Consider the following 26,639-nt stretch of genomic DNA (forward strand, 5'->3'; position numbering starts at 1 on the left):
TCCGCCAGCCCCTCATCCTCTTCATCTTCCTGTCTGTGCCACCCCTCTGCCAGCCCCTCATCCTCTTCATCTGCCTGTCTGTGCCACCCCTCCGCCAGCCCCTCATCTTCTTCATCTGCCTGTCTGTGCCACCCCTCCGCCAGCCCCTCATCCTCTTCATCTGCCTGTCTGTGCCACCCCTCTGCCAGCCCCTCATCTTCTTCATCTGCCTGTCTGTGCCACCCCTCCGCCAGCCCCTCATCCTCTTCATCTGCCTGTCTGTGCCACCCCTTCGCCAGCCCCTCATCCTCTTCATCTGCCTGTCTGTGCCACCCCTTCGCCAGCCCCTCATCTTCTTCATCTGCCTGTCTGTGCCACCCCTCCGCCAGCCCCTCATCCTCTTCATCTGCCTGTCTGTGCCACCCCTCTGCCAGCCCCTCATCCTCTTCATCTGCCTGTCTGTGCCACCCCTCCGCCAGCCCCTCATCCTCTTCATCTTCCTGTCTGTGCCACCCCTCTGCCAGCCCCTCATCCTCTTCATCTGCCTGTCTGTGCCACCCCTCCGCCAGCCCCTCATCTTCTTCATCTGCCTGTCTGTGCCACCCCTCCGCCAGCCCCTCATCCTCTTCATCTGCCTGTCTGTGCCACCCCTCTGCCAGCCCCTCATCTTCTTCATCTGCCTGTCTGTGCCACCCCTCCGCCAGCCCCTCATCCTCTTCATCTGCCTGTCTGTGCCACCCCTTCGCCAGCCCCTCATCCTCTTCATCTGCCTGTCTGTGCCACCCCTTCGCCAGCCCCTCATCTTCTTCATCTGCCTGTCTGTGCCACCCCTCCGCCAGCCCCTCATCCTCTTCATCTGCCTGTCTGTGCCACCCCTCTGCCAGCCCCTCATCCTCTTCATCTGCCTGTCTGTGCCACCCCTTCGCCAGCCCCTCATCATCTTCATCTTCCTGTCTGTGCCACCCCTTCGCCAGCCCCTCATCCTCTTCATCTGCCTGTCTGTGCCACCCCTTCGCCAGCCCCTCATCTTCTTCATCTGCCTGTCTGTGCCACCCCTCCGCCAGCCCCTCATCCTCTTCATCTGCCTGTCTGTGCCACCCCTCCGCCAGCCCCTCATCCTCTTCATCTGCCTGTCTGTGCCACCCCTCCGCCAGCCCCTCATCCTCTTCATCTGCCTGTCTGTGCCACCCCTCCGCCAGCCCCTCATCATCTTCATCTGCCTGTCTGTGCCACCCCTCCGCCAGCCCCTCATCATCTTCATCTTCCTGTCTGTGCCACCCCTCTGCCAGCCCCTCATCCTCTTCATCTGCCTGTCTGTGCCACCCCTCCGCCAGCCCCTCATCCTCTTCATCTGCCTGTCTGTGCCACCCCTCCGCCAGCCCCTCATCCTCTTCATCTGCCTGTCTGTGCCACCCCTCTGCCAGCCCCTCATCCTCTTCATCTGCCTGTCTGTGCCACCCCTCCGCCAGCCCCTCATCCTCTTCATCTGCCTGTCTGTGCCACCCCTCCGCCAGCCCCTCATCCTCTTCATCTGCCTGTCTGTGCCACCCCTCCGCCAGCCCCTCATCCTCTTCATCTGCCTGTCTGTGCCACCCCTCTGCCAGCCCCTCATCATCTTCATCTGCCTGTCTGTGCCACCCCTCCGCCAGCCCCTCATCATCTTCATCTGCCTGTCTGTGCCACCCCTCTGCCAGCCCCTCATCCTCTTCATCTTCCTGTCTGTGCCACCCCTCCGCCAGCCCCTCATCCTCTTCATCTTCTCTTTACGGCGCGAGGACGCATCTACGGGGAGGGGGCGTTCTGTCACATTCTCATTAGTTTGGACTCGTTATGTTTTGTCATCACCTGCCTTCGTCACTCACTTGTTGTCACGGACACTAATTACATTCCGCTGCGCACTCATCAGTCACCATCATTAACACCTGTATATATGTTCAGTTCTGTTTGAGTTCAGTGTCCGGTGTTGTCTATGTTTAGTGTGTGTGTTGCTATCCATTTGCCTTTCTGTTGGATCTGTTGTTAATAAACCTTCGTATTGGATATTATGTCTTCCTCATCTGTCTGCCAGCAACCATCCGTGACAAAAGCTTCAATGCCAATGAAGAACCTTTATTTTTAAAAGGGCTCTTTCCGTCTTTAACCGTGAAGTTTTTGTTTTCCAGCTGAAATCGCCACAGTAATCTGTGATAAACCAGAGAAAGCCACAGTGCTTCTGGGAAATGTCCAGAGAAGAGAGACGCCCGGTCTGAAGATGATCATCCTCATGGATGCGTTTGAAGCTCAGCTGGTGGAAGAAGGACAGAAGTGTGGCGTTCACATCCAGGCGCTGAAAGATGTGGAGGTGAGAAGGACTTCATCACGCTTTTACCTTTCAGTTTAAACCAGTGCTTCTCAACCACAAGTCACCATCACAATCATCCCAGATAGCACACGTACGTCTGCAAGATGTCTGTTAAAGATCACTTCATCTGGAAAGCATCTGCTGTTTACCAACATCTGATAGACATCTTTATGATGTCAGTTTAACATACATTCTAAATCATTACATCTTAAAGACATCTTCTAAACGTCTATTTGACATCTAACAGGAAATGTCCTATAGATGTATTGCAGATGAGAAAACACTCTAAATAATACGTCTTCCAGATGTAAACACGCACATCAAATAGACGTCTCCGTGATGTACGTGTGCTATCAGGGATATTTCTTATTTAAATAGCATTTAACTACCATTAATATTTCAGAACCACCTTCTCTTGGACAACCCGGATATGCTAAACGAGGGCATTTTAAAAGTGTAAATAACATTTACAAACATAAATAATATTTTTGTGTAGAAATTGCTATTTGTGAGTTAAAATAATTACAACTAGAAAAGTCATATAAATTCATTGGTAATGTAAACCATGAAGACCATTATCATTATTTAATTTAATTATTTTAATATATTGCCACTCCTTGTTTCTATAAATAAATAAAAAAGAAATTTAACAGCTTTGTCATAATAGCAGAAGTAACAAACATTTCTTCAAAATATTATCCTTTACAGTCGTAGCCAAAAGGATTGAGACCCACTGGTTTAGAGTGATTTATTGGCAAAGGGATTGTTCGACCAAAATTAAGATTCTGAATATTTGAAGAATATCCTGTCTGCTTTTTCCCATATGATGGAAGTGAATGAGGACCGATGCAGTCGTCCATGAACGATTGAGCGATTCCTTCATGAACGCACCATAGAGAGGCCAGACACATGTCAAGAAATGACTGCAACTTTCACTGACTACTGTTATGATCGTTTTATGGCAGTCATTTTGAAGGTTGAGTCCTCATTCCGTTTCATCATATTTCTTTTAGTAACTGGTATGAAATATATCTGTTGGCAGTGTTGGGGGTAGTAACGCATTACAAGTAACGCAAGTTATGTATTCAGATAACTTTTTTCAAGTAACCAGTAAAGTAAATTTAAATTTACAACAAAAAGTTACTTTTTCAAACAAGTAATCCAAGTATTGACTGACAGCTCTCCTGTCCCTATGCTGAGTAAAACCGGGAGTAAGTGCAGAGATGTTTGCGTTCTGTATTCCTCAAAATGAATGAAAACAGTGAAATGCAAACTCAGAATATTACGCAAACCTGCAATTATTAAATATGTTAAATAACACAAATATACTTATGTATTTAATGTCTTTGCTGCTGACCTCTAATGATCCAATTCAACCACACCAATAAGCAAAAATTAGGTTAAACGTAACATTTGTGCTTCATTTTCAGTCGTGTTTATTGCTGAAGTAAAGCCCAATTTATACTTCTGCGTCGAATTCCCTCCGTAGCTACGTCGTAGGCTTCGTGTAGCACGCGTACCCTTCGGCGTACCCTGACTGCAGCTCTCCAAAAATTAAACAACGCACCAATCCTTAGCGGACGCAAGCGCTGTGATTGGTCGGCTGAAACCCCTCCCTCGGGTTTCACATGCTCCCTCTGCATGTGTAATTGCGCCTCAACGCGGACAACGACGCAGAAATATAAGTGAAGACCAACGCGTAGCCTACAGTGTAGAGGCTCCGGCGTAGGTCCGACGCAGAAGTATAAAGCAGCCTTAAGAGTGTTGAACGTTCTTCTTCTGTGGTCCAGAACAGCAGCAGCAGTTTGTTTGAGCGGCGCTCTCTACTGTACAGGAGTGAATCTGCGCTCCCTTCAGCCTGAGGCTTATTCACTCCACCTCTCCTGCTGTGAAAGGGCCTTTACATTTGACAAAAATAGAACTTTTTTTGTTGTTGTTGTTGTTGTTGTTGTTATTTTAAAAAAAAGCAAGCGAGAAAAAGTAACACAAACACATTACTTTTCATAAAAAGTAACTAAGTAACGTTATTAGTTACTTTTTAGGGAGTAACGCAATATTGTAACGCATTACTTTTAACAGTAACTTCCTCCAACATTGTTTGTTGGTTGTCCCATAAGGCATCGAGTTCAACAGAGGGACATGGCCATGGTTCATATTTGAGGGTTGTTTTTAGCACTGCAGACTTCCTTGGTAGTATATCAGGACAATCTGTCAGAGGAAGAAAGCATTCCAGAAAGCGGTTTCATCGAGACAGGCTTCAGCTTGCAGCACAGACTCTTTACATTAGCTGCAAACAACCACATTCAAACCAGCCGTGACCGACCTATGTTCATTAAACAACCAACCACGGAGGACGCATGTTTCCTGTCAGTGTGTGGAGATGAAGAACATGAACAATGTGGGCAAACTGTATTGATGCTGTTGCTTGTAGAATAGCACAAAATGATGTTGGATAAAGTCTTGTTGTTGTTGTTTCCAGGCTCTGGGTCGAGATCACTACAGGAAACCAGTGGTGAGTGAGGAACTATCACTTCTCTGCCAGTGTTTGGATGAATAAACTGATCACTCTTGCTTCACATCTCCCTGAACTAAAGTCAAAAACAGAATCAACCTGAATACATTACTTTATACCATCAATTAAACCAGGTAGACATAGCTCTTAATGGTAACAATTGCAGGTTAGCACTTTTTACAGTGTAAGTTGATGAAAAAATGACTGTAGCTTTAACACTTTATTAAACATAATAAAAAAACAGGATAATCCAGAGAGGAAGAACCACAAAAACTGAACACAGCGTAAAGACAACACTGATCAGAGACTGAACCGACCGAAGGGCTTAAATACACAACTCAACAAGAAACAGGTGCGCAACATAATTAGTCTCCTTGACAACCAACTGCTGATACGAACACAGGAAACGGAATGGAATCACATGAAAATAAGGAGTTCACATTAAGGCATGTTCAGACTGCCAGAAAAACTCAGATGGGTTTTTGAAAGTCTGGAGAGCAAAAAAAAACAAACAAAAAAACATGAAATTTGATACAAACCACATTAGCAGGTGATTTGAAATGCAATTCCATTCAGATTTTTACAGATGCATCTCAGTCCGGGCGCTCTGGCTGATCAAATTTTCATGATTTCAAATGGTCTTTTCTCACTCTTAATGCGACACACAACGATAACGGCAAACCTGGACTCGACAGGGCGCCTATCTGAAGAGCGAGATGATGCAGCCCTGTTTGTCCTGCATCCGTTCGGAAAGCCTCGTTACATACGTGTGTACGCCTGCGTTCTTACCAAAGCTACCCATGCAGATAAGTTACTTATGTCTGGAAACACAAATCTTATTTGCGGACAGTCTGCCAGAAAAGATCTGATTTGAGAAGAAATCTGATTTGCCAGCAGTCTGAAAACAGCCTAATAATCCAAACTGGAACAGATCTATTGGTTAAAGTTGTCATAATTTGTTATAAGATTTGTTCTACAAACATCCTACAAATGTTATATACAGTGCCTGACAAAAGTATTGTCGCTTATCTATTTTGTAGAAACACCTGCTATTAACCTGACTTTTAATTAATCAATTGGTGTTAGAAATAGCTCATATGAAAAGCTAAAACCCTCCCAAATGATGTTAAATGCACTGAAATAAATTAGTTTCACTGAAAAAAGATTTATCATTTAAACAAGACAGAAAGGTCCAATTTTGGCAAGACAAAAGTTTTGTCGCCTATACAGAAATTGAACAAATTTCCTGCAAATACAAAAATATGTCAGCAAATTAAGTAGTGGTGCTGTGAGATCCAAATTTAATATCTTGTATGACTTCCATGAGCTTGAAGGACTGCATCCATGCGGTTTGGCAAGGATTCATACAATTTATTGATGAAGTCATCAGGAATAGCAAAGAAAGCAGTCTTGCATGCCTCCCAGAGTTCATCAATATTCTTTGGTTTCGTCTTCCATGCTTCCTCTTTCATCCTACCCCACATATGCTCAATGATGTTCATGTCTGGTGACTGGGCTGGCCAATCCTGGAGCATCTTGATCTTCTTCGCCTTGAGGAACTTTGATGTGGAGATGGAAGTATGTGATGGAGCACCATCCTGCTGCAGAGTTTGGCCTCTTTTATGGTTGGGAATATAAGAGGTAGCTAAGATTTCTTGGTATTTTAGACTATTGATGTTGCCTTCCACCCTGCAGATCTCTCGCACACCCCCATACTGGATGTAACCCCAGACCATGATTTTTCCACCACCAAACTTCACTGTTTTCTGGGTGAATCTCGAATCCATGCGGGCTCCAGTAGGTCTCCTGCAATATTTGCGGCGACTGTGGTGTAATTCAACAGAAGATTCATCTGAAAAATCCACCTTCTTCCACTTTTCCAGCGTCCATCCTTTTAGCAGGCTGTGGGCCTTGGCAAATGCCACACGGTTTTTCAATTGTCTTTTGTTTAGTGCTGGCTTCTGGGCACTGATTCGACCATGGAGGCCATTTCGAGACAGAATCCGACAAACTGTTCTGGTTGACACAGGGACTTCAGGTGACCAGGTCTCGTGGAGCTCTGCTGCAGTGGAAAATGGGCTGGCCTTGGATTTTCGAGCCAACAAACGGTCCTCTCGAGCAGTTGTCTTGCGGGGTCTGCCTGACCTGGGCTTGTCAAAAATGTCTCCAGTGTCTTCAGATGTTTTTTTTATCCTCTGTACTTGACGCTGAGACACATTGAAGGTGTCTGCCACATCAGCAGTGGATCTGGTCTTCAGCCTCTTGATAATCAAAACTTTAGTCTCAGGGTGAATCTTAGGCATGTTTGCAGAGGTCTAGTTGCAGTTGATGTGAAGGTCTAGTGTACTGGGGTTGTTTTTATACACACCTGAGACCTAATTGATCCATTATTAGTCACAGGTGAAGCTCATATGACAAGGCGACAACACTTATGTCTTTGCAAAAATTGACTCAATGGGCTTTACCAAGCTGTGAATATTAGAATACTTTTTGACAGTTTCGTTTTGCACTGAAACATTATTACAAAAGCTGTTGGGATAAAAATGAGCCATTTCTTGTAAAAAAATCTTGATTAGAAATATATTTTAGCGCCACTTCAGGTCAATTTGTACACAAGCGACAAGACTTTTGTCAGGGACTGTATATAAAAAATAGTATGAAAAAAGTAGTCATTATGAAAACATTTCTTTTTGATGTCACTTCTATTAAAGTCAGGTGACACCTGCCGGCCAACAGCACCTGTCAGTGTCCACTGTTCACATATGAGTTTTCCTCATGTTTCGTTTTCATTTCATTTGATTTATTGCTAGATTTATCAGATAGGAAGGCCTCTGAGTAGATGATTGCGAACTCCTCTAAAGTCTCTGTAGTCTCTGGGATAGTCTGCCCCTTGAGGTCAGGAGTGGTACTACACTCACGTCTGAAGACACGCTTACTTGCCCTCACGGTTTTTCTTGATATGTTGTTGTATTGTGCTATTGAAATAAAATTAAATTAAAAATGTTAAATGCATAATGCATGAATGCCAGTGTAAAGTTGCTTGTGTGTCTTAACGAGACCAGGCGATCCTCTCATCAGCGCTTCAGTGTTTTGATCTGTGCACTTCATTGACTTCATCTTGTTGAGCACTAGCTAGATGTGTCCAGTAACAGTTTGATGTGTTGTCGCAGCCGCCGGCACCAGATGACCTGTCCATCGTCTGCTTCACCAGTGGAACCACAGGTGAGTCAATGCAGCTCCACATTCTCTTCTGCCACAGGTTAACCCTAACCTAAACTAAACTAACCTAAACTAAACTAAACTAAACTAAACTAAGCTAAGCTAACCTAAACTAAACTAAACTAAACTAAACTAAACTAAACTAAACTAAACTAACCTAACCTAAACTAACTCTAACTCTAACTAAACTAAACTAACCTGACCTTAACTAACCCAACCTCACCTGACCTAACCGGTTAGCATGCCTTTAGCTCCTGCTCCCCTCAGATTCTGGGGATTATTTAGGTATTATTTCTACATAAATGCCTGTGATAAAATATCCCTGAAGTGAAATGGGCCGTGGTGAGCGGCGGATATGAGCGGCACAGTTAGTGAAACGTGTGCAGATGTGCTTGTTGACCCAAGTAAATCTCCTACAGTACAGCGATGTAAGAGCGTATGAAACCTTCCTCACATCATCATCCAGTGTCCCACAGCGGGTCAAGCGTAGCGTCCTCCCTCCTGAGAATCCCATCCCAAGAGAATTCACAGCATTCAGAAGAGCTGAAGGGAGGAAGGCGGTGAACTCTACACTTTAAAACCAGACGTCTAGTGTTGAAGACGAAGACCGTCAGTGTTGTCGGACTCGTCAAGTTATGCAGGGTTATCATAGTGAACTAAAACTAAAACCATAAAAAACATTGTCACTTGAAATTAAATAAACTTGAGCTGAAATAAAATGTAAAAATCTTAAACTTACTTTTTCTGCTAGTTGCCAAAGAAACATTTCTCATTTTCATTTAGTTTAAAATGACATAAAAAAAAAAACAAACAAAAAAATTGGTCCCACTTTTTATTAAGTGTCTTCAATGACTATGTACAAACATTTAAATTAACTTATTGTGTACATACGTTTTTACATTGTACTGATAATTAAAAATACCTGCATTTTAATTTCTGTAATTGCATCTATATTTACACTGTAATTACACCCTGAAAATGTCATCAAACCTGTCCTGACTTACCCATATCCACCCAACCCGACCTCGCGGGAGACGCTTGCACCAGCTGGGGAATTCCAATCAATTCCTACGATTTCAATTGAACAAAAAATATGATTTTTAAAAGAAACTCATGATGAAGGACCTCCCTTTAAACCCATCGAACAGATCGAACCAAGTAGCCACCAATAAACCAAACCTAAGAGAGTTCTGAATGGCTGAGACGGTGTTGATCCAAGTGTTTTCAACACAATAAGCTCATAAAGACACCTACAGTGTGACCAAACACTTTAACTAGAATTTCAATGAAAACAAAAGAACTAGTCCTAAATATTCACAAAAGGCTATTATAGTATCTGAATGATACTATAAAGCATTATAGCCTTGATGCTATAATAAAACTACAAATATGAAAATCAGCATGTGATTGAAAGACTGACATCACTGTCGAAAAGACATCAACACTGAGCTCAATACTGGTGTGTGTGTGTGTGTGTGTTTTGCAGGAGATCCGAAGGGAGTGATGCTGACCCACGGCAACGTTGTCGCAGACTTTGCTGGCTTTCTGAAAGTGACAGATGTGAGTGATTTCTGTAAACATGAGCGACTGCTGAAGTGTGTCGACAGACAGCGATCTGACTAACCGCAGCCTCTCTGTGTGTCTGTCTGCAGAAAGTCATCTTTCCGAATCAAGACGACGTTCTCATTTCCTTCCTGCCTCTTGCTCACATGTTCGAGAGGTTGATTGAGGTGAGACCTGCGTGAGAAGATGCTCTTTATACTGCAGGAGCTCAACACTGCTCGTCCAATGAGAAACACACACGTCCTCAGCTCTTCTGCTGGATCAGGTTACAGTCTGGCAGTGTGCCGACCGTCAGCACTAACAAGGGCATGGAACCACACCTACACACACACACACACACACATTAGAAGAGTGTGCACTTCCTCTTTCCCAGGCGCTTCATGGCCATGGCCTAATGTGACCCACTGATCTCAATCTCTTAAAGGAGCCGCAGTTGATTTCCTCAATGCTTTAAAACAGCTGGAACGATCTAAAACCACAGCGGGTTTCTTTCTGCTCTTCTATGGAGTGTAACAGCCGAGTAGGGAGCTAAGGAAAAGGCCTGAAGTGTGTGTTCAAGTGTGTGGAGGTTGTTGTATTTGAGACGGAAGTATTGAGTCGTGTTTTTGTTCTGGTGAGTTAGGGTTAGATGAAATCAACACAACACCAGACCAGCAGAACCAGTGCATGAAGGCTTCATTCCTACAGCACTTTACGTTTCAAAGCAGCTTCATTAACAGGAACTTTAACAGTGTTAATGTTTGATAATTCATTAATTATAAGACCAGTTTAATTTCATCTGTAACACAGCTCTATAGAAGCCAATAAAGTCTTTATTCAGTTCAGTTCAGGTTTTGTTCTAAGTGCAGTCAATTTGATAATATTTCTGAATATGTATTGTCTCATGAATATGTATTGGGGCGGCAGTGGCTCAGTGGTTCATGTTGGTTGTCTACAAACCGGAAGGTTGGTGGTTCAATCCTCGGTTCCACCTGACCAAGTGTCGAGGTGTCCATGAGCAAGACACCTAACCCCGGCTGCTCCCGGCGAGCTGGATAGCGCCCTGCATGGCTGCCGTCGCCCGTCGGTGTATGAATGAGTGAGTGAATGGGTGAATGTGAGGCAAATTGTAAAGCGCTTTGATGGCCATTGGGTCTGTGAAAGCGCTATATAAATGCAGTCCATTTACCATTTACCATTCATGTTCCCTTCATTCCAGTCCGTGGTGATCTGCCATGGCGGGAGGATTGGCTTTTTCCAAGGCGATATCCGACTTCTTCCTGACGACATGAAGGCTCTCAGACCCACGATATTTCCCGTGGTGCCGCGTCTCCTGAACCGCATGTATGACAAGGTGAGCCGTCGCACCGATCAGACACATTCACAAAGAGATGACCTGTCCGTTCTTCACTATAATGCATATAGCACAGTCATCTGCACTGTGAAAAGAGCTGTTTCTACCCGATTTAACATATTATTTAACGTCACTCAACCACAAATTAGTATATTTTTGACTTGATTAAAACCAGTTGATTTAGAATAGATTATTTTTTATTAACAGCAAACAGTGCAGGGCATGAAGTCTCTCCGTCTCTCAGGATCAGTCCAGCTCTGGCTGAAGACACATTAGTGATGCTTCCATTCAAAGTTGGGAATTTAACTTGCAAAATTGGAATATGGCTTGAAACATTTTTGAATAAAGCAGCATTTCCATCCCATGTGTTCCAGAGAACAAAATCATCACTTCCTGGCACAAAATATCAGTAATAAACTGTAGGATTCTGCAATCGGGCTCTTTTTCCTCCATCATAAAGGAGTTTGTCTCAGAGCAAGCAATAAACGAAAGAATAAATGCTGTCATGTTCTCTTGCGTTCGGATGCTGGTGTTTGGGAACACAATCGTGTCAGTGTCACACTCTCACACCACATGGACTCTTGTTTTCATTCAGTGCCGCTTTTCCCTAGTTAGTTTGTTGTCATGGACACTCATTAGTTTCAGCTGTGCACTAATTAATCATCTAATTATCCTCCCACTATTTAAGTTCAGTTCTTTTTTTTGTGTCTTTGTCTGGTCTTGTCTATACTATGGCTGTGTTGGATTGCTTAACTCTTTGTTGGACTTAACATGTGTAGAATATTAAAGTTTACCTGTTTACGTTCATGTTCATCTTCATGTGTGTTTACACAACCTGATCGTGACAGAAGATCAGACCTAAGAAAAGATAAGCGGCGTGTTTGTTGAAGCGTTTTTGTTGTACGTGTTTTTGGTTTCTTTCTGCAATATGGAGCACTTGGCAGCAGTCAAACTGTTATGCCTTGAGTAGAAGGACCACTCCCTTGAGGAACCTTTAAAGGAATTCCTCAGCCTCATGCTAGCTACATCTTTCCCGGACGACGGCCTCAACACCGGCAGCAGAGAGCATCTGTCCGGGGAAGGCCCTCGAGGGAGCTTACCCAGATACGTAGAGTGGGGCTGGTGTCCTGTGATTCGCCGCTCACAGTGGACATTGTCGACGACAACAGTAACGACCCAGTGCCCAGCCAAAAACACCCAGACTGTGGGGATTGGCGGCCCGAGCCCACCGCAGGCAACGAGAGCGACTCCGCCGCGACGTGCAAGCCAGCGCTAACAAGAGCGACCCAGCTGAACATCGTTACGGAGCCTGAGCGGCAGCTTCATCCATCGCTGAGGGAGGGAATGTGAAATTCGTGGGGATGGCCCTCCCGCCACTGAGAGTGAGTGTTTGACAATCGCACTGGAGAACAGTTTTGATTTTGGAGAGGTTGATTTTCTGCCCACTCGGTTACCGCCTGAATCAGTCTGTTATGTTCTGATCCCGCTGGTCCCACCCAACCTCCCTCTCCCACCACCTCTCCAAAATATTTTTGAGACTTTATTTTTTTGGGGATTTTGCATCCCTCTCCAAGCCCCTCTCTAGTCCCCAGCCACGCCTGCCACCCAGTCATCGCTGCCTCCCATCAGCCCTTCAGTTTCGCCTCAGCCTCCTCTCAGTGTCATGGATCCACATTGCGCCTGCTGGGAGCCATCAGCCTCGCCGGACTCCCTCAGCACGTCGGCTCCACCTGGTTCGGGCATCACTACACCTACGCAGCGGACTCCTTGCTCTCCGGGCCTCCACCCCCTAAGCTTTAGCCAGCCCCTCCCTCGGGCTCCGTCTCCGCCCTCGGTCGCTCCAGCTCGACTTCAGCCCTCCGGATCCCTACCACCATCTCAGGGGTTGTCACTGCAGCTATGCCATCCATATCATCGGAGTCCCTTTGCTACATCGTCTCTACGGCTGCGTGATGGGCTCCTTCCTCCATGACATCATCACCTCGGGTCGTCCCCATGGCTACATCTCCATGGCTCCTCCCTCTTGCGACGCCGCCATGAGGCGCAGTCTCAGCTGTGTCTTCCTCTCCTCAAGGCTCCTCCATGGCTTTCTCCATCATCTGCTCCACCCTGGACTTTTGTATTCCGCCTCCTGGTCGGCCGTCCACCTTCAGAACCTCCTCCTGTGTCCTCTGCCTGTTTTGCCAAACCTTTGCCACCTCCTCATCCTCTTTGCCTTCTTGTCATCACGGCATGAGGACGCGCCTTCCAGGATGCTGGTGTTTGGGAACACAATCGTTTCAGTGTCACACACTCACACCACATGGACTCTTGTTTTCAGTCAGTGCCGTATTTCCTTAGTTGGTTGGTTATCATGGACACTCATTAGCTTCAGCTGCGCACCTCATTATCCTCGCTCTCACTATTTAAGTTCAGTTCTGCTTGTGTGTCTTTGTCTGGTCTCGTCTATACTATGGTTGTGTTGGATCGCTTTAGTCTATGTTGGACTTAACATGTGTGGTTTATTAAAGTTTACCTGTTTGCTCTCATCTTCATCTTCGTGTGTGTTTACACAACCTGATTGTGACAGTGAGACGCTTCTGGAGGGAATTAAACCAAATCATTCTGATGACAGACTCTCTTTATCTAAACGCTATTCATTTTAAAATACAAGTTAAACTAAAGTAGAGGCCTTTTTAAGATCATGAGAAGCATAACTCATGTTTGAACATGAGTTTACATGTGAGGACTATGATATTTTATGCAGTAATCAAGTCAACTCAGCTTTATTTATAGGCCTACTGTATACTTTATACAATGCAGATGATTTAAAAGCAGCTTCACAGTGACCAACAGAATTCAATTCTACTGTAATCATTTAAAAAAATATAAAAACATTCTTCAGCCATATGTATTTCCCATGTAACTGTTGAAGCATGTCTGCTGTCGTTCAGATCTTCAGTCAGGCCAACAACTCCGTCAAGCGCTGGCTGCTGAACTTCGCGGCCAAGAGAAAAGGTTCGGAGGTGAGCCGCGGCGTCATCCGCTGCGACAGCGTCTGGGACAAGATCTTCTTCCACAAGATCCAGGTGCGTGACTAGAGCCGGTGAGATGCTGGGCCGAAGCCGCGCTGCTGTTTGACTGTGCTGTGTCTCCTTACAGGCCAGTCTGGGTGGCAGGCTGAGGATGATCATCACTGGAGCAGCTCCGGCGTCCCCGTCCGTCCTGGGCTTCCTGAGAGCAGTGTTGGGCTGTCAGGTGAGGCGAGAGCGAGCGTCTGTAGCATAGCCCTCCTGTGTTTCTGAGCTCATCACAGCTGTGTGTCTGTAGCGTAGCCCTCCTGTGTTTCTGAGCTCATCTCAGCTGTGTGTCTGTAGCGTAGCCCTCCTGTGTTTCTGAGCTCATCTCAGCTGTGTGTCTGTAGCGTAGCCCTCCTGTGTTTCCGAGCTCATCTCAGCTGTGTGTCTGTAGCATAGCCCTCCTGTGTTTCCGAGCTCATCTCAGCTGTGTGTCTGTAGCGTAGCCCTCCTGTGTTTCTGAGCTCATCTCAGCTGTGTGTCTGTAGCGTAGCGCTCCTGTGTTTCCGAGCTCATCTCAGCTGTGTGTCTGTAGCGTAGCGCTCCTGTGTTTCTGAGCTCATCTCAGCTGTGCGTCTGTAGCATAGCCCTCCTGTGTTTCCGAGCTCATCTCAGCTGTCTGTCTGTAGCGTAGCGCTCCTGTGTTTCTGAGCTCATCTCAGCTGTGCGTCTGTAGCGTAGCGCTCCTGTGTTTCTGAGCTCATCTCAGCTGTGTGTCTGTAGCGTAGCGCTCCTGTGTTTCCGAGCTCATCTCAGCTGTGTGTCTGTAGCGTAGCGCTCCTGTGTTTCTGAGCTCATCTCAGCTGTGTGTCTGTAGCGTAGCGCTCCTGTGTTTCTGATCTCATCTCAGCTGTGTGTCTGTAGCGTAGCGCTCCTGTGTTTCCGAGCTCATCTCAGCTGTGTGTCTGTAGCGTAGCGCTCCTGTGTTTCCGAGCTCATCTCAGCTGTGTGTCTGTAGCGTAGCGCTCCGGTGTTTCTGAGCTCATCTCAGCTGTGTGTCTGTAGCGTAGCCCTCCTGTGTTTCCGAGCTCATCTCAGCTGTGTGTCTGTAGCATAGCCCTCCTGTGTTTCCGAGCTCATCTCAGCTGTGTGTCTGTAGCGTAGCCCTCCTGTGTTTCTGAGCTCATCTCAGCTGTGTGTCTGTAGCGTAGCGCTCCTGTGTTTCCGAGCTCATCTCAGCTGTGTGTCTGTAGCGTAGCGCTCCTGTGTTTCCGAGCTCATCTCAGCTGTGTGTCTGTAGCGTAGCGCTCCTGTGTTTCTGAGCTCATCTCAGCTGTGCGTCTGTAGCATAGCCCTCCTGTGTTTCCGAGCTCATCTCAGCTGTCTGTCTGTAGCGTAGCGCTCCTGTGTTTCTGAGCTCATCTCAGCTGTGCGTCTGTAGCGTAGCGCTCCTGTGTTTCTGAGCTCATCTCAGCTGTGTGTCTGTAGCGTAGCGCTCCTGTGTTTCCGAGCTCATCTCAGCTGTGTGTCTGTAGCGTAGCGCTCCTGTGTTTCTGAGCTCATCTCAGCTGTGTGTCTGTAGCGTAGCCCTCCTGTGTTTCTGAGCTCATCTCAGCTGTGTGTCTGTAGCGTAGCGCTCCTGTGTTTCTGATCTCATCTCAGCTGTGTGTCTGTAGCGTAGCGCTCCTGTGTTTCCGAGCTCATCTCAGCTGTGTGTCTGTAGCGTAGCGCTCCTGTGTTTCCGAGCTCATCTCAGCTGTGTGTCTGTAGCGTAGCGCTCCTGTGTTTCTGAGCTCATCACAGCTGTGTGTCTGTAGCGTAGCGCTCCTGTTTTTTTCTGAGCTCATCACAGCTGTGTGTCTGTAGCGTAGCGCTCCTGTATTTCTGAGCTCATCACAGCTGTGTGTCTGTAGCGTAGCGCTCCTGTGTTTCCGAGCTCATCTCAGCTGTGTGTCTGTAGCGTAGCGCTCCTGTGTTTCTGAGCTCATCTCAGCTATGTGTCTGTAGCGTAGCGCTCCTGTGTTTCTGAGCTCATCTCAGCTGTGTGTCTGTAGCGTAGCTCTCCTGTGTTTCTGAGCTCATCTCAGCTGTGTGTCTGTAGCGTAGCGCTCCTGTGTTTCTGAGCTCATCTCAGCTGTGTGTCTGTAGCGTAGCGCTCCTGTGTTTCTGAGCTCATCACAGCTGTGTGTCTGTAGCGTAGCGCTCCTGTGTTTCTGAGCTCATCTCAGCTGTGCGTCTGTAGCGTAGCGCTCCTGTGTTTCTGAGCTCATCTCAGCTGTGCGTCTGTAGCGTAGCGCTCCTGTGTTTCTGAGCTCATCTCAGCTGTGCGTCTGTAGCGTAGCGCTCCTGTGTTTCTGAGCTCATCACAGCTGTGTGTCTGTAGCGTAGCGCTCCTGTGTTTCTGAGTTCATCTCAGCTGTGTGTCTGTAGCGTAGCGCTCCTGTGTTTCTGAGCTCATCTCAGCTGTGTGTCTGTAGCGTAGCGCTCCTGTGTTTCTGAGCTCATCACAGCTGTGTGTCTGTAGCGTAGCGCTCCTGTGTTTCTGAGTTCATCTCAGCTGTGTGTCTGTAGCGTAGCGCTCCTGTGTTTCTGAGCTCATCTCAGCTGTGTGTCTGTAGCGTAGCGCTCCTGTGTTTCTGAGCTCATCTCAGCTGTGTGTCTGTAGCGTAGCGCTCCTGTGTTTCTGAGCTCATCTCAGCTGTGTGTCTGTAGCGTAGCGCTCCTGTGTTTCTGAGCTCATCTCAGCTGTGTGTCTGTAGCGTAGCGCTCCTGTGTTTCTGAGCTCATCACAGCTGTGTGTCTGTAGCGTAGCGCTCCTGTGTTTCCGAGCTCATCTCAGCTGTGCGTCTGTAGCGTAGCGCTCCTGTGTTTCCGAGCTCATCTCAGCTGTGTGTCTGTAGCGTAGCGCTCCTGTGTTTCTGAGCTCATCTCAGCTGTGTGTCTGTAGCGTAGCGCTCCTGTGTTTCTGAGCTCATCTCAGCTGTCTGTCTGTAGCGTAGCGCTCCTGTGTTTCTGAGCTCATCTCAGCTGTGCGTCTGTAGCGTAGCGCTCCTGTGTTTCCGAGCTCATCTCAGCTGTGCGTCTGTAGCGTAGCGCTCCTGTGTTTCCGAGCTCATCTCAGCTGTGTGTCTGTAGCGTAGCGCTCCTGTGTTTCTGAGCTCATCTCAGCTGTGTGTCTGTAGCGTAGCGCTCCTGTGTTTCCGAGCTCATCTCAGCTGTGTGTCTGTAGCGTAGCGCTCCTGTGTTTCCGAGCTCATCACAGCTGTGTGTCTGTAGCGTAGCGCTCCTGTGTTTCTGAGCTCATCTCAGCTGTGTGTCTGTAGCGTAGCGCTCCTGTGTTTCTGAGCTCATCTCAGCTGTGTGTCTGTAGCGTAGCTCTCCTGTGTGTCTGAGCTCATCTCAGCTGTGTGTCTGTAGCGTAGCGCTCCTGTGTTTCTGAGCTCATCTCAGCTGTGTGTCTGTAGCGTAGCGCTCCTGCGTTTCTGAGCTCATCTCAGCTGTGTGTCTGTAGCGTAGCGCTCCTGCGTTTCTGAGCTCATCTCAGCTGTGTGTCTGTAGCGTAGCGCTCCTGTGTTTCTGAGCTCATCTCAGCTGTGTGTCTGTAGCGTAGCGCTCCTGTGTTTCTGAGCTCATCACAGCTGTGTGTCTGTAGCGTAGCTCTCCTGTGTGTCTGAGCTCATCTCAGCTGTGTGTCTGTAGCGTAGCGCTCCTGTGTTTCTGAGCTCATCACAGCTGTGTGTCTGTAGCGTAGCGCTCCTGTGTTTCTGAGCTCATCTCAGCTGTGTGTCTGTAGCGTAGCGCTCCTGTGTTTCTGAGCTCATCTCAGCTGTGTGTCTGTAGCGTAGCGCTCCTGCGTTTCTGAGCTCATCTCAGCTGTGTGTCTGTAGCGTAGCGCTCCTGCGTTTCTGAGCTCATCTCAGCTGTGTGTCTGTAGCGTAGCGCTCCTGTGTTTCTGAGCTCATCTCAGCTGTGTGTCTGTAGCGTAGCGCTCCTGTGTTTCTGAGCTCATCACAGCTGTGTGTCTGTAGCGTAGCGCTCCTGTGTTTCTGAGCTCATCTCAGCTGTGTGTCTGTAGCGTAGCGCTCCTGTGTTTCTGAGCTCATCTCAGCTGTGTGTCTGTAGCGTAGCGCTCCTGCGTTTCTGAGCTCATCTCAGCTGTGTGTCTGTAGCGTAGCGCTCCTGTGTTTCTGAGCTCATCTCAGCTGTGTGTCTGTAGCGTAGCGCTCCTGTGTTTCTGAGCTCATCACAGCTGTGTGTCTGTAGCGTAGCGCTCCTGTGTTTCTGAGCTCATCTCAGCTGTGTGTCTGTAGCGTAGCGCTCCTGTGTTTCCAAGCTCATCTCAGCTGTGTGTCTGTAGCGTAGCGCTCCTGTGTTTCCAAGCTCATCTCAGCTGTGTGTCTGTAGCGTATCTCAGCTGTGTGTCTGTAGCGTAGCGCTCCTGTGTTTCCAAGCTCATCTCAGCTGTGTGTCTGTAGGTGTACGAGGCATACGGACAGACGGAGTGCACCGCTGGATGCACCTTCACCACACCTGGAGACTGGACGTCCGGTGAGACTCTTGCTCGATCATGACCTCTGGCACATGCTTTTCTTCTGGCCTCATCCAGAATCACCCTTTAAACAGTTCAGTTTTTCTTAAAGCAAAAATTTTTCTTTTAAATAGTATATTGGCTTGAAAGCAGAGAACACATTCTGGCTCGCTTTACTGACTGCAGAGATAAACATGTTTTAAAAAGACATCTCAATAACCATTACTGTCTAAACTAAACATTTACTAACAAAATATATATAAACTTATTTATTATTAAAAGTAAATCAAAAGGTAAGGTTTGAATCAAACCATAAATATAATTTGAGAAAAACTAATACATTTTGATGTGATGAATTTGAATATTTTGGTAATTTCTTTAGTGTGTTGTGATTATTAGAAAAACAGAAAAACACTCTTTTAACACATGATGATTAATGGATGTTTTCACAGAGTGACTCATTTCACAGTTATCAACATCGCTGCTCTAGTAAAGTTTATCATAGTTTCATTTGTAACGCTATACTTTGCCTTATATTACCTTGGCAGTAAATTATAAAGCAGGTTGTGTTTCTAACACAATTTCACGTTTCTCTCTTCTGACCAACATCATCAATATTTTCCACTTCTTTTGGAAAGTCATGGAAATGCTATCATGGACTTTTCTCTTTTGCTATTGGAGCAAACGGTAATACAGACATTATATTTGCTGTTGTCTCCCGGAGATGTTAAAAGAGTCTGTTGTCCTTCACTAGATGTAATGGCTATTTCTAAAGATGGTCGTAGTGTGACATCACACTCTGCGGCATCTTTTTTATATGTAACATATAATACATACAAAATGTAAAAATATAAAATCTACTAGGCTTTACCGAGGTCACGGCATGATCTTCACGTGACACGGATCCACAGGGAAGAGTTAGCGAACATGACCTTTGGAACGCAGTGAAATCCTGTGTTTCTGTCTCCTGCATGTGTATGAATGAAAACCGTTCCTTTACACTAGAATGAGCCACCAGTTACTCCCCAGTCACTGATAACTAGCCATTTAATAATCAAGATGATTCAGTCAGGGTGAATACTGTGTAGCAGTGAGAAATATATGATGTCTCTACATCCACTGTGAAACTGCGTGGCAAGCTCTCCCTCCAGTGGCTTGTTTTTGCATTACACTTTGAGTGCCGTGTGTTGCAGACTGTCTTCAGTGTTTCTCAGTCATTATGTCCTCTAATCAGTCATTATCTGCTGATTCATCCACACAGACCTGTATGTGATGACATGATGAAGTTATTGAGGTCTCTCTCTGCAGGTCATGTAGGAGCTCCGCTGCCCTGTAACCTCATTAAACTGGTGGATGTGGCTGAGAAGAACTACTTCGCTGCTAAAGGAGAGGGCGAGGTTTGTTATAACACTGTCTGTGTGGCCTACGCTTAGTTTAACACACACTGGCAAAGACAAGTCTTTAAAAAGCTGCTTCACACTAGAAAACAGAAATCTACCTGGTCTGGAGAAATGTAGGACTATCATTTTCAACAAAAATTCTCTGAAATGTTTTGTGGTGTAACATTTATGTTCAAATGTTCCTTACACCTTGAGTAGACGTCTGTTCAATCATGTCTTTCAAATAGTATGAATTTATTGTTATTTATTATTATGAATATTGTTTTCCTGGGGTTATTACATTTAACTAACTGTCAAAATATCCCAGTATAAATGTCACTTCTTTTTTAAATAAATAAAAGATTTGTATTCCATGGTGTTCTGGAATAGTGCCGTTGACAAAGCGCATGGCTGGAGAGACTGTAACAGAAAGTCATACGTTATCCCGTAACAGGAAGCCATACGTTATCCCGTAACAGGAAGACATACGTTATCCCGTAACAGGAAGCCATACGTTATCCCGTAACAGGAAGCCATATGTTATCCCGTAACAGGAAGTCATACAGAAAGTCATACGTTATCCCGTAACAGGAAGCCATACGTTATCCCGTAACAGGAAGTCATTTGTTATCCCGTAACAGGAAGTCATTCGTTATCCCGTAACAGGAAGTCATACAGAAAGTCATACGTTATCCCGTAACAGGAAGCCATACGTTATCCCGTAACAGGAAGCCATACGTTATCCCGTAACAGGAAGCCATACGTTATCCCGTAACAGGAAGCCATACGTTATCCCGTAACAGGAAGTCATTCGTTATCCCGTAACAGGAAGTCATACAGAAAGTCATAGGTTATCCCGTAACAGGAAGCCATACGTTATCCCGTAACAGGAAGTCATTCGTTATCCCGTAACAGGAAGTCATACAGAAAGTCATACGTTATCCCGTAACAGGAAGCCATACGTTATCCCGTAACAGGAAGCCATACGTTATCCCGTAACAGGAAGTCATTCGTTATCCCGTAACAGGAAGTCATTCGTTATCCCGTAACAGGAAGTCATACAGAAAGTCATACGTTATCCCGTAACAGGAAGCCATACGTTATCCCGTAACAGGAAGTCATTCGTTATCCCGTAACAGGAAGTCATACAGAAAGTCATACGTTATCCCGTAACAGGAAGTCATACGTTATCCCGTAACAGGAAGTCATACGTTATCCCCTAACAGGAAGCCATACGTTATCCCGTAACAGGAAGCCATACGTTATACCGTAACAGGAAGCCATACGTTATCCCGTAACAGGAAGCCATACGTTATCCCGTAACAGGAAGTCATTCGTTATCCCGTAACAGGAAGTCATACAGAAAGTCATACGTTATCCCGTAACAGGAAGCCATACGTTATCCCGTAACAGGAAGACATACGTTATCCCGTAACAGGAAGACATACGTTATCCCGTAACAGGAAGACATACGTTATACCGTAACAGGAAGCCATACGTTATCCCGTAACAGGAAGACATACGTTATCCCGTAACAGGAAGACATACGTTATCCCGTAACAGGAAGCCATACGTTATACCGTAACAGGAAGCCATACGTTATCCCGTAACAGGAAGACATACGTTATCCCGTAACAGGAAGTCATACGTTATCCCGTAACAGGAAGCCATACGTTATACCGTAACAGGAAGCCATACGTTATACCGTAACAGGAAGCCATACGTTATCCCGTAACAGGAAGCCATACGTTATCCCGTAACAGGAAGACATACGTTATCCCGTAACAGGAAGCCATACGTTATACCGTAACAGGAAGCCATACGTTATCCCGTAACAGGAAGACATACGTTATCCCGTAACAGGAAGTCATACGTTATCCCGTAACAGGAAGCCATACGTTATACCGTAACAGGAAGCCATACGTTATACCGTAACAGGAAGCCATACGTTATCCCGTAACAGGAAGACATACGTTATCCCGTAACAGGAAGTCATACGTTATCCCGTAACAGGAAGCCATACGTTATACCGTAACAGGAAGCCATACGTTATCCCGTAACAGGAAGCCATACGTTATCCCGTAACAGGAAGACATACGTTATCCCGTAACAGGAAGTCATACGTTATCCCGTAACAGAAAGCCATACGTTATACCGTAACAGGAAGCCATACGTTATCCCGTAACAGGAAGACATACGTTATTCCCCATATTGTCGGCCCAGATCTGGTATGAGTGAAATCCACATGTACCAGCTGTGGCCCGGATCTGGGCCAACACTATGTTGCTGTCTGGCACTGTAACAGGAAGTCATACGGCATCATCACAAGCTTGATTGACAGTCATGTCCCCATGCATTTGTCTTAAGAGCACAAAGCTCTCTCTCGCCAAACACAGAATAGGCCATTATTAAAGCATCATCCATCATTCTTCTCTTTGTTTTTGCTCCAGGTTTGTGTGAAAGGTCCAAATGTCTTCAAGGGTTATCTGAAGGATCCCGTGAGGACGGCGGAGACGCTGGACACAGACGGATGGCTTCACACCGGAGACATCGGGAAATGGCTGCCGGTATGTCGGCCTCAACACGTTTTGTTCTTCTTTGTATACAAGAGACATGGTAAAAAGACAGATGAACAGGACAGTCCTGCTGTCCCATCGTGACTTCAACTCTTTCCCCGCCAGCGTTTTTATCATTTTTATAAAGCTTTCATAGCCCCCAGAATATTTTATTGTATAAATATCTGAACATGCAATATATCAAAAGAAAGAACAGAGCCTCTGCATTAGAACAAGCAAACAAACATTTTATTCTAGCTTCATGCATTCTTTTTTATCAACACTTGAATGTGGGTTTCATAAAAAAGCATCATTTTGAACAAAAAGCTGAGTAAATACTACAACAGGAGTGTTAGCAATGTTTTAATCAGGAGATTCAGTACTCTTTCAGAAGATGTGTAACAGCGCCCCCTACCGTATAACAGAGAAAACACGTCCTGTCAATGGCAGGGAAAGGGTTAAAGAGCGACTTCGACCTGATTTAACCCTTTAAATTAATGTATACAGTTTGGTTCAGTGTCTATAGATACTGCTTGACTTGAGACTCATGCATTTCCTCAGCATTTCTCTTGTCAAGTCGCCTTCATTTATACAGCGCTTTTAACAATATAGATGTTTCAAAGCAGCTTTACATTGATAACAGGAGATTACAGAAACGGAGATTTAGGCTTTACAGCAGCTCTAGAATAAAGTTATTGTCCAGATAAAGTTAGTTTTGATTGATTCACTTCCGTTGCAAAGATCATTAGTTATTAACTTAGGGGCCGCTAACACGACACCGCTCTAACAGAAAATACTGCTATAATGCGCTCCGGCCGCTCAATCGCACAACGACAGTGTTTGGTGCTCGAGAACGCAAACCTTGAAAAAGTTTGAAAAACGCCATCATCTCTGTGTAAACTTCAAAAACGTGAATCTGTGAGGCATTAACCCTGCATAGCCAACCCTGCTCTTCTTTACTGGTGTTAAATGTGGGTCAAATCTAGTGTCCGTCGGGCCGTTGACCTGCTCAGACAGACGGATAATAACAACAGCTCCTTCCATTCCATAGCCAGCAGCCATATCACCCAGTAGCCCAAGACTGGTCGCCCACTGAAGCTAAGCAGGGCTGAGCCTGGTTAGTACCTGGATGGGAGACCTCCTGAGAAAACCAGGTTGCTGCTGGAAGAGGTGTTAGTGAGGCCAGCAGGGGGCGCTCACCCTGTGGTCTGTGTGGGTCCTAACGCCCCAGTATACTGACGGGGACACTGTACTGTCAAAGAGCACCGTCCTTCGGATGAGACGTTAAACCGAGGTCCTGACTCTCTGTGGTCACAAAAAATCCCAGGATGTCTTTCGAAAGAGTAGGGGTGTAACCCCGGTGTCCTGGCCAAATTTGCCCAGTGGTCTCTGTCCATCATGGCCTCCTAATCATCCCCATATATATATACACTAATTGGCTTCATCACTCTGTCTCCTCTCCACCAGTAAGCTGGTGTGTGGTGGGCGTTCTGGCGCAATATGGCTGCCGTCACATCATCCAGGTGGAGCTGCACATTGGTGGTGTTGAGGAGATTCCCCCTTCCATGTGAAGCGCTTTGAGTGCCGAGAAAAGCGCTATATAAATGTAATGAATTATTTATTATCATTATTCTCTGTCCTTCAGAACGGCACCCTGAAGATCATCGACCGGAAGAAGCACATCTTTAAGTTAGCGCAAGGAGAATATATTTCCCCAGAGAAAATAGAAAACATCTACATCCGCAGTGAGCCCGTGTCTCAGCTGTACGTGCACGGAGACAGCCTGCAGGTCAGTCCTCAGCTTTAGCCTGAATGTCTCGAGTTAGCTGCGCTGCGGATGCTAACGCTGACTGGTTGTGTGTGCAGTCGTGTCTGGTGGGAATCATCGTCCCGGATCCCGAGGTCTTTCCCTCATGGGCTCAGAAGAAAGGCTTTGAAGGATGCTTCGACGAGCTGTGTGAAAATAAAGTAAGGCTCATCTGAACCCTGATCTCATATGCATTTGCTGCTTGTCGGCCCAGATCCGGCCCAGAGCTGGGCCGCGTGGAATCCATGTGTACCAGATGTGGGCCGACACTATGTTGCTGTCTGGGATTCACCAAGTTGCTGACCATTGTCTGTTTTGTCCATCTAAAGGACCTGAAGAAAGCCATCCTGGATGACATGGTGCGTTTGGGAAAAGCTAGTGGCCTCCATTCATTCGAACAGGTACGTCTGCAAACCGGCATGATGTAGCCAACAACTACAGCGCTAAACCACAGGTGTCTGTGTCTTAAACACTCTTTGGTATGAGCATTAGTTGCTCAAGTGGTCACGTGTTTTAGGACTAGGTTCAATTTACTAGAAAGCATTTAATATTTAGTCTCATTTAAAGGTGAAGCGTGTCATTTCTGCACCAGATGGACTAATGGGAGTTTTTAATCAAGGGCCCGTTCTTCATTGCTCGTTTAACACACTTGAGATGGTGTGACGTGTGCCAGATCTTCTCATCCTGATCTCTAGCTCATCGTGCTTCTTCAAACACAGGTGTCTGAGATTACGGTGTTCGTTTGAAAGAGCAAATCTTTAAAGACTCAAGACTATGAGCAGCGATTGGCCGGCAGAATGACGTCAATTTAATGGCCTCGTTTAAAAGTGTAAACGAGTTCAAATTATTATTATTATTATCATCATTTCACTATTATTTTTCAGAGGACACTTTGAGATTACTCTGTGGCCTAATCTGATTTAAATCTAAATAAAATTATGATTTAGCTATTCCCTTACAAATGAACTAATTGGTGTCTATTGTTATAGCAATAACTATTTATTTTCAATAACTGGTGTGACAGACTTTCAGTTTCTTTCAGCTGGTAATAGTTTAGGTGAACTAAACATCTCCCAGAAGCGCTCGGTAATCCACACGCGAGGAGCGGGACCACGGCAGTCCCTCGCTCAGCCAGGGCACTAGCCATCACAGGCCAGAAGCGGCACAGAACGTCACGCTTCACATTTCAAATGGGCACAACCATGAAATGCCTGCATATAGAGTGAAACACAACCTTAATCCTCTGTTTGACTCCTCTCAGGTTAAAGACATCCACATTCACAAAGAAATGTTCTCCATACAAAACGGATTGCTGACCCCCACTTTAAAAGCCAAGAGACCCGAGTTGAAGGAGTATTTCAAGATGGAAATCGAACAACTGTACAGCAACATCTCCATGTAATAGTTCCGTCACCAAAAGATGAGGACGTTTTATCGACATTGGCATTCCTTCACTATTTGTTCTTCCTCGCTCAAAACTAGCAGGCACTAAATGCTCCGAATGAGCCATGGGCGTCAAGACCACGCATGAGCTTACTCGCATTAAACGAGTAATTCCCCTTGGGCCGCTGGTGGCGAGCTGCGTCCAGATGGAGTCGTCCTCAGAAAGCAGAAGCAGATCCAGCTAGCATGCATGCTTGACTCCGAGGAGAGCAACTAGCCCAAAGTTCACCTCCATTCATGTTTCGTTTGTGGGTCCAAAGGGAACTCCAGTGGCACATTCCCAGCTAAAAGCCATGCATGCTGTGTTCCGGCGTTCCATGACTGACATTCCCAGGTCCTTACGGCATCAGAAGACATTTTACATGCACTCACCGTATGATGCTTGTCTATCCTACAAGAGAGGCTCGCTTGATCGAAGTGAGCATGCCATGCAATACCGCGCTGACCTGACGGACCGACTCGCTTTCAGTTCTTTTCCATCCCAAAGTATTTCAAAAGTAGCGTACATTTTGAAGAAACCTAGATGTGAAACTATTTAAGCAATGGTTTGAAGTGTAGAGAAACCAATAAGATTTGAATCTGCTCTTGAATGATATCAGAACTTTATCTTTGTATTTCACAAGGGGACTGGAATGGGGATGGGGTGACAAATATGAATCTGCAGAGATATTCATTTATTCTGGTTACTTTAGCTTAGGTTTTATGGCATTTAAACACAATGCATTTCACATTCCACCTTTCAGTCTGGCCTATATTGTGTTTTTTGTCTGTTTGTTAGAATGTTATTAGCTAATTTAATTATCAGGGTTACTCATTTATTTATTACTATCAGAGGTTATTCTAAAGGTTGCTCCATTTGGACGCCACTAAGCTCTGTATTTCTTACAAAAATCAAGCTGATAAGTCCACATTCCTGCTGATTCCAGCGGTCAGACTGAAGAACGACGACCAGTGTCTGTCTAAAGCAGTCAAAGTCTTTCAGTC

General features: G+C 45.8%; 1 protein-coding gene across 3 annotated transcripts in view; it reads left to right on the forward strand.

Moving 5' to 3' along the window:
- The window catches only part of acsl6 (acyl-CoA synthetase long chain family member 6), a 62,960-nt gene extending 36,950 nt beyond the window's left edge, over positions 1–26,010 (forward strand). For 2 of the 3 annotated variants that reach the window (XM_056244808.1, XM_056244809.1), the window contains exons 7-21: positions 2,142–2,320; positions 4,800–4,832; positions 8,003–8,054; positions 9,538–9,611; positions 9,704–9,781; positions 10,813–10,947; positions 13,881–14,015; positions 14,089–14,184; positions 18,419–18,491; positions 19,780–19,868; positions 22,301–22,417; positions 24,051–24,194; positions 24,272–24,373; positions 24,542–24,613; positions 25,474–26,010. In XM_056244808.1, the coding sequence (XP_056100783.1) occupies positions 2,142–2,320; positions 4,800–4,832; positions 8,003–8,054; positions 9,538–9,611; positions 9,704–9,781; positions 10,813–10,947; positions 13,881–14,015; positions 14,089–14,184; positions 18,419–18,491; positions 19,780–19,868; positions 22,301–22,417; positions 24,051–24,194; positions 24,272–24,373; positions 24,542–24,613; positions 25,474–25,614 (1,520 nt within the window). In that variant the 3' untranslated portion in view covers positions 25,615–26,010. The remainder of the gene's footprint in view (positions 1–2,141; positions 2,321–4,799; positions 4,833–8,002; positions 8,055–9,537; positions 9,612–9,703; positions 9,782–10,812; positions 10,948–13,880; positions 14,016–14,088; positions 14,185–18,418; positions 18,492–19,779; positions 19,869–22,300; positions 22,418–24,050; positions 24,195–24,271; positions 24,374–24,541; positions 24,614–25,473) is intronic. The other variant, XM_056244810.1, reaches the window with a different exon arrangement.
- Positions 26,011–26,639: the final 629 nt, after the last annotated feature.

The sequence above is a fragment of the Rhinichthys klamathensis genome, unplaced genomic scaffold (assembly GCF_029890125.1).
Source record: "Rhinichthys klamathensis goyatoka isolate OS25496 unplaced genomic scaffold, OSU_Roscu_1.1 h1tg001110l_1, whole genome shotgun sequence".
NCBI lineage: Eukaryota > Metazoa > Chordata > Actinopteri > Cypriniformes > Leuciscidae > Rhinichthys > Rhinichthys klamathensis.